At 42.7% G+C, this 14,559-nt stretch overlaps 2 protein-coding genes across 2 annotated transcripts; both read right to left on the minus strand.

The window, feature by feature from the left end:
• Window positions 1–7,912: 7,912 nt before the first annotated feature.
• Window positions 7,913–8,413, minus strand: LOC143261871 (uncharacterized). Its single transcript, XM_076527989.1, has one exon. It carries the CDS (start codon window positions 8,411–8,413, stop codon window positions 7,913–7,915), a length of 501 nt encoding a protein of 166 aa, XP_076384104.1.
• A 231-nt stretch (window positions 8,414–8,644) lies between these two features.
• On the minus strand, window positions 8,645–12,568 carry LOC143261872 (uncharacterized). The gene is made up of 3 exons (XM_076527990.1): window positions 12,559–12,568; window positions 8,867–11,039; window positions 8,645–8,756 (listed from the first exon to the last, which is right to left on the minus strand). The coding sequence occupies exons 1-3, from the start codon at window positions 12,566–12,568 to the stop codon at window positions 8,645–8,647; spliced, it is 2,295 nt and encodes a 764-aa protein (XP_076384105.1).
• Between the last annotated feature and the right edge of the window lie 1,991 nt (window positions 12,569–14,559).

Here is a 14,559-nt window from a genome sequence, read left to right on the forward strand (position 1 = left end):
TATAATGATGAAGCTTCAACTGCATGCGAAACAAACGAGTTAGCTTCAGATCCAAGCGAAACACTTGATTTAGGTTCAAATCAATGCTATGTAGAAGGTTTAGCTTCAAATCCATGCGACACCAATGATTTAGCTTCAGATACTTGCGACATAACTGATATAGCTTCAACTGCAGGCGCAACTAACGAGTTAGCTTCAAATCCATGCAAAACACATGATTTTTCTTCAAATACTTGCGATATAAGTGATATAGCTTCAAATGCAGATGAAGCAAACGAGCTAGCTTCAAATCTATGCGACGTAGAATTTTTGCTTCAAAGCCATGCGAAACCAATAATTTAGCGACAGATACTTGCGATATTAGTGACATAGCTTCAAATGCAGGCGAAACAAACGAGATAGTATCAAATCCAAGAGAATCACAGGATTTTGCTGCAAATAAATACGCTTTCGAAGGTTTAGCTTCGAATCCATGCGAAACAAATGATTTAGGTTCAAATGAATGCGTTGTAGAAGGTTTAGATTCAAATCCATGCGAAACAAATGATTTAGGTTCAGATACTTGCGATATAAATGATGTAGCTTCAACTGCATGCGAGACAAACGAGTTAGCTTCAGATCCAAGCGAATCACTTGATTTAGGTTCAAATCAATGCTATGTAGAACGTTTAGCTTCAGAACCATGCGAAAACAACGATTTAGCTTCAAATACTTGCGACATAAGTGACATAGGTTCAAATGCAGACGAAACAAACAGGCTAGCTTCAAATCCATGCGAAACAAATGATTTAACTTCAGATACTTGCGATATAAGTGATATAGCTTCAAGTGCAGACGAAACAAACGAGTTAGCTTCTAATCCATGCAAAACATATGAGTAAGCTTCAAATCAATGCTATGTAGAAGGTTTAGCTTCACTTACATGCGAAACACATGATTTAGCCGCAAATCATTGCGGTGTAGATGGTTTAGCTTCAAATCCATGCGAAACAATTGATTCAGCGTCAAACACTTGGGATAGAAGTGATATAGCTTCAAATGCAGACAATTCAAACGAGTTAGCTTCAAAATCCATGCGATACATATCATTTAGCTTCAAATCGATACGAAGTAGAAGGCTTAGCTTCAAATCCATACGTAACAAATGATTTAGGATCAGATACTAGCGATATAAGTGATATAGCTTCAAATGGAGGCGAAACTAACGAGTTAGCTTCAAATCCATGCGAAACACATGATTTAGCTGCAACTCAATGCGATGTAGAAGGAATAGCTTCAAATCCATGCGAAACAAATGATTAAGCTTCAGATACTTGCAATATAAATGATATAGCATCAAATGCATGCGCAACTAACGGGTTAGCTTCAAATCCATGCGAAACACATGATTTAGCTGCAAATGAATGCGATGCAGAAGGTTTAGCTGCAAAACCATGAGAAATAATTGAGTTAGCATCAGATACTTGCGATATAAGTGATATAGCTCCAAATGTAGACGAAACAAACGAGTTAGCTTCAAATCCATGCGAAACACATGATGTAGCTGCAAAACAATGCGATGTAGAAGGCTTAACTTCAATTCCATGCGGAACAAATGATTTAGCTTCAGATACTTGCGATATAAGTAATATAGGATCAAATGCAGACGAAACAAACAGGCTAGCTTCAAATTCATACGAAACAAATGATTTAGATTCAGATACCTGAGATATAAGTGTTATAGCTTCAAGTACAGACGAAACAAACGAGTTAGCTACAAATCCATGCCAAACAAATGAGTAAGCTTCAAATCAATGCTATGTAGAAGGTTTAGCTTCACTTACATGCGCAACACATGATTTAGCTGCAAATGAATGCGATGTAGAACGTTTAGCTGCAAATCCATGAGAAACAAATGATTTAGCATCAGATACTTAAGATAAAAGTGATATAGCTTCAAATGTAGACGAAACAAACGAGTTAGCTTCAAATCCATGCGAAACACATGATGTAGCTGTAAAACAATGCGATGTAGAAGGCTTAGCTTCAGATACTTGCGATATAAGTGATATAGCTTCAAGTGCAGACGAAACAAACGAGTTAGCTTCAAATCCATGCAAAACATATGAGTAAGCTTCAAATCAATGCTATGTAGAAGATTTAGCTTCACTTACATGCGAAACACATGATTCAGCTGCAAATCATTGCGGTGTAGATGGTTTAGCTTCAAATCCATGCGAAACAAATGGTCCAGCTTCAAATACTTGTGATATACATGATTTAGCTTCAACTGCGCCCGAAACAAATGTGATAGCTTCAAATTCAAGCGAAAGACATGATTCAGCTTCAAATCAATGCGAAGCAGAAGGCTCAGCTTCCACTCCATGTGAATCAAATGGTTTAGCCTTAAATACATGTGATATACATGACTTAGCCGCAACTGCATGCGAAACAAACGAGTTACCTTCAAATCCATGCGAAACACATGATTTAGTTGCAAATCAATGCGATGTAGAAGGTTTAGCTTCAAATCCAAGCGTAACATATGATTTTTCTTCAAATACGTGCGATTCAAGTGATATTGCTTCAAATGCAGCCGAAACAAACCAGATAGATTCAATTCCATGCGAAAAACATGTTTAGCTTCATACTACTGCGAAACACGTGGTTTAGTTTCAAATCCGTGCGAAACAAGTGATATCGATTGAAATACTTGCGATATAAGTGATGTAGCTTTAAATGCAGGCGAAACAAACGAGTTGATTCAAATCCATGCAAACCTTCAAATGCATGCGAAAGACAAGATTTAGGTTCAAATTCATGCGAAGCACAGGGTACAGATTCAAATTCACGCGAATAAATAGTTTAGCTTCAGATACTTGTGATATAATTGATATAGCAACAAATGCAGTCGAAAAGAACGAATTAGATTCAAATCCATGCGAAACATATGATTTAGCTGCAAATCAATGCGATGTTGAAGGTTTAGCTTCAAAATCCATGCGATACACATGATTTAGCTTCAAACCAATGCGATGTAGAAGGTTTAGCTTCAAATCCATGCGAAACAAATGATTTAGATTCAGATACTTGCGATATTAGTGAAATAGCTTCAAATGCAGACGAAACAAACGAGTTAGCTTCGAATCCAAGCGAAACACATGATTTAGCTTCACATCATTGCGAAGTAGAAGGCTTAGATTCAAATCCAAGCGAAACACATGATTTAGCTTCCAAATAATGCGATGTAGAAGGTTTAGCTTCAAATCCATGCTATACAAACGATTTGGCTTCAAATACTTGCGATATAAGTGACATAGCTTCAAATTGCAGGGGAAACAAACGATTTAGCTTCAAATCCATGCAAAACACATGATTAAGCTTCAAGTCAATGCTATGTAGAAGGTTTAGCTTCAAATCGAAGCGAAACATATGATTTAGCATCAAATCAATGCGATGTTGAAGGTTTAGATTCAAATCCATGCGAAACAAATGATTTAGATTCAAACATTTGGGATATAAGTGATGTAGCTTTAAATGCAGACGAATCAAACGAGTTAGCTTCAAATCCATGCGAAACACATGATTTAGCTGCAAAGCAATGCGATGTAGAAGATTTAGCTTCAAATCCATGCGATACAAATGATTTATGTTCAAATACTTGCGATATAAATGATATAGCTTCAAATGTAGGCGAAACAAATGATTGAGCTTCAATCACTTGGGATATAGGTGATATAGCTGCAACTGCATGCGAAACAAACGAGTTAGCTTCAAACCCATGCGAAACACATGATTTAGCTACAAATTAATTCGATGTAGAAGGATTCGCTTCATATCCATACGAAACATATGGTTTAGCTACAAATACTAGTGATCTACGTTATTTAGATTCATCTGCTTGAGCAACAAACGAGTTAGCTTCAAATCCATGCGAAACACATGATGTAGCTTCAAATCAATGCGAAGTAGAAGGCTTAAAGTCAAATCCATGCGAAACAAATGGTCCAGCTTCAAATACTTGTGATATACATGATTTAGCTACAACTGCACCTGAAACAAACGTGTTAACTTCAAATTCAAGCGAGAAACATGATTCAGCTTCAAATCAATGCGATGTAGATGGCATAGCTCCAAATCCTTGCGATCGAACGCTTTAGCTTCAAATACTCGTGATATACATGATTTAGCTTCAAATCAATGCGAAGTAGAAGGCATAGCTTCAAATACATGAGAAATAATTGATTTATCGCCAGATAATTGCGATACATGTGATATAGCTTCAAATGCTGGCGAAACAATCGAGTTAGATTCAAATCCATGCGAACCACATGATTTAGCTTCATATCAAAGCGAAATTGAAGGCATAGCTTCAAATCCATGCGAAACAAATGGTTTAGCTACAAATACTTATGATATACATGATTTAGCTTCAAATGCTGACGAATCAAACGAGTTAGCTTCAAATCCATGCGAAACACATGATTTAGCTTCAAATTGATGCGTAACACATGGTTTAGCATCAAATCAATGCGAAGTAGAAGGCTTGGCTTCAAATCAATGTGAATCAAATGGTTTATTTTCAAATACTTGTGATATACATGATTTAGCTTCAAATGCAGGCGAAACAAACGAGTTAGCTTCAAATTCAAGCGAAAGAAATGATTCAGCTTCAAATCAATGCGAAGTAGAAGGCTTAGCTTCAAACCCATGCGAATCAAATGCTTTAGCTGCAAATACTTGTGATATACATAATTTAGCTTCAAACGCAGGGGTAACAAACGAGTTAGCTTCAAATCCATACGAAACACATGATTTAGTTTTAAATTCGTTGGAAACGAATGGTTCAGCATGCAATACTTGTGATATACATGATTTAGCTACAACTGCATGTGAAACAAACGTGTTAGTTTCAAATTCAAGCGAAAGGAACCATTCAGCTTCAAATCAATGCGAAGTAGAAGGCTTAGCTTCAAATCCATGCGAAACAAATGGTTTAGCTTCAAATACTTGTGATATACATGATTTAGCTTCAAACGCAGGGGAAACGAACGAGTTAGTTTCAAATTCAAATCAATGCGAAGTAGAAGGCTTAGGTTAAAATCCATGTGAAACGAATGATTTAGTTTCAAATACTTGCGGATATGTGTGATATAGCTTCAAATCAATGCGATGTAGAAGGATTTGCTTAAGATCCATGAGATACTAATGATTTAGCTTCAAATACGTGTGATATACATTAGTTAGCTACAAATGCAGGCGAAACGAACGGGTTAGCTTCAATCCATGCGAAACAAATGGCTTAGCTTCAAATACTTCTGATACACATGATCTAGCTTCAACAGCAAGCGAAACAAACGAGTCAGCATCAAAATCCATGCGATACACATGATTCAGCTTCAAATAAATGCGAAGTAGTAGGCTTAGCTCCAAATCCATGCGAAACAAATGATTTAGCTTCAAATCAAGGCGAAGTAGAAGGCTTAGCTTTAAATCCATAAGAAATAGATGGGTTACCTTCAAATTCTTGCGATATTAATGAAATAGCTTCAAATGCCGGAGAAACAAACGAGGTAGCTTCAAATCCATGCGAAGCACATGATTTAGGTTCATATGCAAGCGAAACACACGATTTACCTTCAAAACAATTCGCTGTAGAAGGTTTAGCTTCAAATCTGTGCAAAACAAATGATTTAGCATCAAATACTCTCGATATTTGTGATATAGCTTCAAATGCTGACGTAACATACGAGTTAGCTTCAAATCCAAGCGAAATACTTGATTTAGCTTCAATACAATGCGATGTAGATGGTTTAGATTCAAATCCATGCGAAACAACTGATTTGGCTTCAAATACTTGCGAATGTAAGTGATATAGCTTCAAATGGAGGCGAAACAAACAAGTTAGCTTCAAATCCATGCGAAACAAATGATTTAGGTTCAGATACTGCGATATAAGTGATATAGCTTCAAATGCAGGAGAAACAAACTAGTTAGCTCCAAATCCAAGCGAAACACATGATTTAGCTGCAAATCAATGCGATGTAGAAGGCTTAGCTTCAATTCCATGCGACACTATAGATTTAGCTTCAAATGCTTGCGATATAAATGATATAGCTTCAAATGGAGGTGAAACAAACGAGTTAGTTTCAAATCCATGCGAAACACATGATTTAGCTCCAGATACTTGCGATATAAGTGATATAGCTTCAAATTGCAGACGAATCAATCGATTAGCTTCAAAATCAATGCGATACACATGATTTTTCTTCAAATACTTGCGATATAAGTGATATAGCTTCAAATGCAAACCAAGCAAACGAGTTAACTTCAAATCCATGCAAAACACATGATTAAGCTTCAAATCAATACTATGTAGAAGGTTTAGCTTCAAATCCATGCGACGCAAATGATCTAGCGTCAGATAATTGCGATATAAGTGATATAGCTTCAAATGCAGACGAATCAAACGAGTTAGCTTCATAATCCATGCGATACACATGATTTAGCTTCGAATCAATGCGAAGTAGTTTAGCGCCATGCTTTTACGACGCCTTTTTGACGCGCGGGGATCGAACGTCAACCCTACCGGGGTTGTAAGGCCCGGGCTTCACTAGTTTGAAGACGCGTCGGTTTTGTATGGTTATCGGTCCGATTGACCGATTTCGAAGGAATGAGCGATTGAGTTCCCGAGTTGAATGAGTCTCCGGTTGCGACGAGTGAGTCTCCGAACGATTGAGACTGTTTTACGCACGAGTGAGACACCGGATCGAGAATATATGTTTTTGAAGGCGACTGTAAGAATAATAATACTGCTAAAAAACTACTGAACCACTCCTGAACCACCCTCTCGCCTCGACTGCTCGCGTTTTTTATACCCTATTCCCCACTTGAGATTCTTGAAGGAACCTCCACCTCCATGCCGGGATGCACTGATTGCTTTTCTCGAAAATTACGATTTCCCAGTCAGCGTCCTCCGAACGTTTCGTCACCACCCTCTCGTACCGTCCTGCACGGGCCTTGTCTTGAAGAGGGGCGCGACACGTAATTGCGTGGTTGGGTAGGTCCTCCGGGCCTTGAGATGTCATCCCCGCGACGGTTGGGACTAACTTTCCCAAGACGCGTTCAAAAATCTCAAGTGTTATTGCGGGAGTTTTTTCGGGCATTTTGGGTTTACGACACGTCGCGATCATTAGAAAAGACGGAGACACTGCCCGGATGATCGGCAGCTGCCAAAAAAGGTCTCCGTGTCCTCAGATGACCCACGCTTGTACGTGCCATAAACCCTTCACGAGAGAGGTCTACGTGACGGAACATGCTCCCCCCGTTGAGCGACAAATCGCTCAATGCCCTATAGTTCGATTAAAGCTATCTTAAATTTACTTAAGAATAGCGACTGTCTCTAGTGGGTGTTCTCGACTGGTAGCGGCGCCAACTGTTTCACATTGCGTCTCTAAACACCGGTAGATGTTCGAACGGAAACAGCCCGGATGACATTGTCCTCCCCTGGATGAATCTTCTCAATGCGACCCAGGTGCCACTGTAGCGGTGGAAGATTGTCGTCTTTCAGAACGACGATGGTGCCTTCTCGGATGTCATGGGAGCCCTGGCTCCACCTTTGTCGTACGTTAAGGTGGTTGATGTACTCCTTATGCCACCGAGTCCAAAAGTCTTGCTTAACCTTTTGGATATGCTGCCACCTCGACAGCCGGTTCGTGGGCTTTGAAGTGAGATCGGCTTCCGGCAAGCTCGTCAATGGATTGCCAATTAAGAAGTGACCAGGTGTTAAGGCTAATGGATCGTGAGGATCTGAGGATAGGGGAGTTAAAGGGCGAGAATTCAAAATCGTTTCGACCTCAGTGATGAATGTATTGAATTGCTCGATCGTGAACAATTCATCCCCAACGACTCGCTTGACATGGTGTTTAAATGATTACACCGCGGCTTCCCATATCCCGCCGAAGTGTGGTGAAAGGGCAGGCATGAAGTGCCATGTAATTCCCTTGCCCGCGAGGAAATTTTCTACCCTGTTGTCCCCTTTCAAGATTTCTTGGAGTTCCCGTAATTCATTGTTAGCTCCCACGAAATTGGAGCCGTTATCGGAATAAATGTTGCGACATATGCCTCGACGCGCGATGAGACGTTTTAATGCCGCGATGAACGCTTCGGTCGTCATATCGCTCGCAACCTCCAGATGAACGGCCTTGGTAGCCAGACATATGAACACGGCAACGTAAATTTTTACTTTGGTGCGATTGCGGAAGCGCCGTTCCTTGATATAAAAGGGTTCGCAATAATCTACACCGCAGTTGTAGAAGGGCCGCGTTTCGGTAACTCGGGAGGCAGGTAGATTTCCCATGATGTATTCGGGTGTAGGCGGATTCACCCTGAAACACCTGGCGCATTGTCGCACGATTTTGCGAGTCGCATTCATATCGCACGGTATATAAGGTTGTTGTAATGCCGGCGTGGTGATTGCTCATATGTTTGTCGCGAATGATCAGATTGGTGATATGGTGACCTTTGGGAAGCAAAATCGGATGTTTTTGGACATATTGTAGTTTCGAGTTTTGCAGCCGGCCTCCCACGCGGAGTATACCCCTTGCATCGATGAAAGGGTGTAGCGGCAAAATTTTGCTTTTTGCATGTAAATTTGACCCGGTTTTTAGTTTTTGCAGATCTTGGGCGAAGGCGATGCTTGGACCAATCTGATTATTTGCTCGTTTGCCGATTGGAGCTCTTCGACTGTCAGAGGTCCTTTGTTCTTGCGAGGCTGTCTGAATCGTAAGCAATACGCGGTGATTCTGATTAACCGAGATATATCGGAATACCTGGTTAAGATTTCATCGATATGGCTAACGGTAGCGAGACACTTTAGACGTTTCACCTATGGCACATCTTCCGTGATGTCGAACTTCGATTTTGGCCATGTCGATTCGATGGTGGATAGCCATTCGGGTCCGTGCCGCCAATTGACAGTAGATCTGCTGGATTGTCTTGAGATCTCACGTGTCGCCAAGCAGCAATGTCTGTTTTGCCTTGTATGTCGGCCACCCTATTGGCTACGAATGTGCATGGTTCCTTCTGGATCCAGTTCAAGATGATGGTAGAATCGGTCCAGAAGTTAACATGCTCGGTTTCGATGTGCATAGCCTCTCGGACTGTGACGTACAGTGATGCCAGAAGAACTGCACCGCACAGTTCTAAACGGGCGAGGCTTACGGTTTTTAGCGGGGCGACACGTGATTTGGCGCAAAGCAACTTGCTGACTCTTTCTCCGCGGTTGTTGATTGAGCGCACGTATATGCATGCCCCATACGCACGTTCGCTTGCGTCACAAAAGCCATGAAGTTCGAGCCTTTGCGTGGAAGGTTGACCGACGTTTCGATCAAACGAAATGTTGTTTAATTGCCCGATTTCTTCTACGAATGCGATCCCCTCCGTGTGAAGACTGGCTGGCAGCGATTCGTTCCAATTTAATTTCAACTGCCATAGACGTTGCATGATTAATTTTGCTACGACAGTGACCGGGGCCAAGAGACCTAGCGGGTCGAAAATTCTTGCGATAGTCGACAAGATGGTCCGTTCCGTGATCTTTGTTGGAGCGTGGAAGTCGATGGCGTACGCGATTGAGTCGTTTCGCGCGTCCCACGAGATACCGAGCGTCTTCACCGTGGACTCATCGAAGAATTTCGGATGGATCTGCTCCTTGTTTAAACCCTCAAGAAGTTCTGGGTCGTTGGAGATCCATTGACGGATGTTGAATCGTCCGCGCTGGAGTAGTTCCATGATTTCGTCGCGTAGATTCTTGGCCTCTTCATAGGTGTTCGCGCCGATGAGGAGATCGTCGACATACAAGTCCCGATTTATGGTTGTAGCTGCTCGTGGGAAGTCAGCTTGCTCGTCGTCTGCAAGCTGATGGATGCTTCGTATAGCCAGAAATGGTGCCGAGCACAGTCCGAATGTGACTGTGTTTAGCTCGTAATCGGCTATTTCGTTGCGCTCGTTTCTCCATAGAACTCGCTGATAACGACGATCCTCTGGCCGTATGAGAACTTGCCGGTACATCTTTTCGATGACTCCGGTCAAGACGTACGTATGTAGTCGAAATCGTACGAGCAGTGCGAAAATGTCATCCTGAATGGTTGGCCCTGTATTTAATGCGTCGTTCAGGGACAGCCCGCTGCTTGACTTCGCCGAACCATCGAAGACTACTCGAACCTTTGTCGTTGAGCTCGAAGTTTTGATGACCGCGTGATGGGGCAAGTAGAAACCATTCGCGTTTTGTGGTTTCGTCTTGCTCATGTGGCCAAGCGTCAAATATTCCTTCATGACCGCGGAATACTCTTCGCGCAATGACGCATCACGCTGAAGTTTGCGTTCAAGCGAAAGAAACCGATTAATGGCTTGCGTCCGAGTTTCGCCTATTAATGTTCTCTTCGCATTGCACGGTAACGCGACGACGTAACGTCCGGTGTCGTCTCGTTTCACGTGGTCGATGAAGTGGTCTTCGCACTCGCGTTCTTCGGCTGTTAAATGTTGCTCACGCGGTCCCTCTTCGATGGTCCAGAATTTCGATATGTCGAAGTCGAGATTGCTAACAAATGTTCGATGCTTCACGCGCGACGAAGCAGACAAAACACTCTCCCCGATGATCCAACCGAATTGAGTTTTTTGCAAAATTAGATCCGGTCCGTTGGATGTTGACAGGTCGATTTGTCCGATGCTTAGGCTGGCTAGCGAAGGGCCGGTGCCTATTAACATGTCCACGGATGCTGGACGATGAAAATTCGGATCTGCCAATTTGAGATTGACCGGGATTCGCAATTTAGATCGGTCGATGTTCGTGTCCGGTATGGGTCCCGAAATGTTGGGGATTACTAAAAAGGTGAGGTCTCGTTGAAATTTTGACGTCTTCGATTTGATGGTGGTTGAAACGACCTTGTCGCTTAGCGTGTTCAAGTCGTTCAATGCTTCGATGGTTGCGGAAGCTGCCCTTTGTGTTAAACGTAATTTTTTCACGAATCTTTCGGTGATATAATTCGCGTTCGAGCAAGTGTCTATAAAGGTTCGACATTCGATTGGTTTTCGGTCGCAGTCTAACGCGTCGACAACTGCGGTAGCCATTAATTCGTTTGTCGCGATCTTGACGGACGGAGCGCTTTTCCGGATCCTGTATTTTCGATTTCTTGTACGGCGCGGCTTCGACAGCAAAGCGTTTTGTCATTGTTTTCTATCGTCATCTAGATGAAGCTTCGTGTTATGTTGCTTGTTACATACACGACATTTCCCGACCGTGCAGTCGTTGGTTTTGTGGCTGGGATTTAAACAATTTAGGCACACATTCGCCTTGCGTGCGGTCGACAATCGAAGCATCCAGAAATTTGCTGCACTGAAACACGGGGTGCGCTCCGGCGTTGCAGATGTTGCAATTCCGTTTAGTCGCGCGATCCGACGGTGACGAACGCGAATCGTTGGCCGTCTCGACCTTGTAGTTCGTGTTGTTGGTGGCGAAAGTCCGGCGTTTTATTCGCGGAGATGAGATCTGACGAGATCGGATTGGATGCGCGTTCGTCCGAGGCTCAGATTTTGGGGGCGCGGTGTCATCGTCGTCGCATTGATGCGACGCGATATGCAAATATTTGAATACATCCGCGATTTTTGGAACTTGGGTGTCGGCCAGAGTTCGTTCCCACGTTTTCTTCGTCTCCTTGCTCATTTTTGATATGAGGATACTCGCTAATAGATCGTTTGCGATATCCTCCCATGATCTACCGAGGGCTTGCAATGATCGCACATGAAGCTGCACGTGGTTGGCCAAGTCGCGGATTGATTCCGATGAATCAATGAAGCGTGGCGTAATACGAGTGCGCGTTCGTTGTGGTATAGTTCCTTTAAGTGACTCCACGCTTCGTTGTAATTGTCGTCGCATATTGTGAAGGCTTGAATCGCGGAAGCTGCCTTTCCGGGTAGCGACAATCGCAGATAATTTAACTTTTGTATGTTATTCAGCCCGGACTGTTGGTCGATTAGAGAACTGAACGCATCCTTGAATGTGAGCCAATTTTCCATTTTACCGTCGAATTTCGGAAGGTCGATTTTTGGCAAATTTACCGGGACTGCGTACGTCGATGCAGTTGATACCGGAGAATTTCGCGCGGAATTGTTCTCTCGAGACTGCGAGTCGAATGATCGCTGGAGAATGAGTGCTGATGCCGTCACGTCGTCGTATGCGTCAGTCACTTCTTCGCGCTCGCGCTCTGATTCGTCGAAATCTTCTAACATCATAAGGACATCTTGATCCGCGTTAAAATTTTCGAATGACTTGCGGAGTCTGCCAATTCGATCATCTAATCTGATTCTGTCCTTTTCTGAATAGACGTATGATTCAATAAAATTCCGAAGCCACGTTATTTGTGACTTGAATGAGCGGCGTTTCATTTTTAGAGCGAGAATTTGTTGGTCTCGGTCTTCAACTGAGGTCGACACGTTAAATGATGCGATGTAAGTGGATGGGAATCACAAAAGGAATGATCACGTTCTTATTAAGAAATAGCAAATCCTTTTGGACGAGCTTACCTTGTACCATGTCCTTGCGTGATGGAAGCGTCTCTGGACCGAATGACTGCCGAAGACGTATCTCGATACTCTGCAAGGCTGGCTGCTCGAGTCATGGTGCGATTCCCAAATCCGGTTCGAAGGACCAAAAATGTAGCGCCGTGCTTTTACGACGCCTTTTTGACGCGCGGGGATCGAACGTCAACCCTACCGGGGTTGTAAGGCCCGGGCTTCACTTGTTTGAAGACGCGTCGGTTTTGTATGGTTATCGGTCCGATTGACCGATTTCGAAGGAATGAGCGATTGAGTTCCCGAGTTGAATGAGTCTCCGGTTGCGACGAGTGAGTCTCCGAACGATTGAGACTGTTTTACGCACGAGTGAGACACCGGATCGAGAATATATGTTTTTGAAGGCGACTCTAAGAATAATAATACTGCTAAAAAACTACTGAACCACTCCTGAACCACCCTCTCGCCTCGACTGCTCGCATTTTTTATACCCTTTTCCCCACTTGAGATTCTTGAAGGAACCTCCACCTCCATGCCGGGATGCACTGATTGCTTTTCTCGAAAATTACGATTTCCCAATCAGCGTCCTCCGAACGTTTCGTCACCACCCTCTGGTACCGTCCTGCACGGGCCTTGTCTTGAAGAGGGGTGCGACACGTAATTGTGTGGTTGGGGAGGCCCTCCGGGCCTTGAGATGTCATCCCCGCGACGGTTGGGACTAACTTTCCCAAGACGCGTTCAAAAATCTCAAGTGTTATTGCGGGAGTTTTTTCGGGCCTTTTGGATTTACGACTCGTCGCGATCATTAGAAAAGACGGAGACACTGCCCGGATGATCGGCAGCTGCCAAAAAAAGGTCTCCGTCTCCTCAGATGACCCACGCTTGTCCGTGCCATAAACCCTTCACGAGAGAGGTCTGCGGGAGGTTCTACGTGACGCAACAGTAGAAGGCTTAGCTTCAAATCCATGCGAAGCAAATGATTTAGGTTCAGATGCTTGCGATATAAGTGATGTAGCTTCAAATGCAGGAGAAACAAACGGGTTAGCTCCAAATCCATGCGAAACACATGATTGAACTGCAAATCAATGCGATGTAGAAGGTTTAGCTTCAAATCCATGCGAAAAAAATGATTTTTCTTCAAATACTTGCGATACAAGTGATATAGCTTCAAATGCAGGAGAAACAAGTTACCTTCAAATCCGTGCTACACAAATGATTTTGCATCAGATACATGCGATATAAGTGATATAGCTTCAAATGGAGACAACAACAACAATCGAGTTAACTTCAAATCCATGCGAAACACATGATTTATCAGCAAATCAATGCGATGTAGAATGCTTAGCTTCAAACCCAAGCGAAAAAAATAATTTAGGGTCACATACTTTCGATTTGTGATATAGCTTCAAATGCAGGAGAAACAAACGAGTTAGCTCCAAATCCATGCGAAACAAACGATTTAGCTTCAAATCAATGCGAAGTAGAAGGCTCAGATTCAAACCATGCGGAACAAATGATTCAGCTTCAGATACTTGCGATATATGTGATATAGTTTCAAATGCAGACGGAACAAACGAGCTAGCTTCAAATCTATGCGAGGTAGAATGTTTAGCTTCAAATTCATGCGAAACACATGATTAGCTGCAAATCAATGCGTTGTAGAAGGTTTAGCTACAAATCCATGCGAACACATGATTTAGCTGCAAATCAATGCGATGTAGAAGATTTAGCTTCAAATCCATGCGAAAGAAATGATGTTGCTTCAAACAATTGGTATATAAGCGATATAGCTTCAAATGCAGATGAATCAAACCACTTAGCTTCAAAATCCATACGATACACAACATTTAGCTTCAAATAGATGCGAAGTAGAAGCCTTAGCTTCAAATCCATGCGAAACAAACGATTTAGGTTCAGATACTTGCGATATAAGTGATGTAGCTTCAAATGCAGACGAAACAAACGAGTTAGCTTCAAATCCATGCGAAACACATGACTTAGCTGCAGATCAAT

The sequence above is a fragment of the Megalopta genalis genome, unplaced genomic scaffold (assembly GCF_051020955.1).
Source record: "Megalopta genalis isolate 19385.01 unplaced genomic scaffold, iyMegGena1_principal scaffold0070, whole genome shotgun sequence".
In the NCBI taxonomy this organism is placed as follows: Eukaryota; Metazoa; Arthropoda; class Insecta; order Hymenoptera; family Halictidae; genus Megalopta; species Megalopta genalis.

Excerpts from the sequence above, each read along its gene's own strand:
- LOC143261871 (XM_076527989.1), bottom strand. The coding sequence starts at position 8,413 with ATGAATGCGACTCGCAAAATCGTGCGACAATGCGCCAGGTGTTTCAGG.
- LOC143261872 (XM_076527990.1), bottom strand. Across the intron at positions 8,757-8,866 it reads TCACGGAAGATGTGCCATAG|ACAGCCTCGCAAGAACAAAG; the intron begins GTGAAACGTCTA and ends CTTACGATTCAG.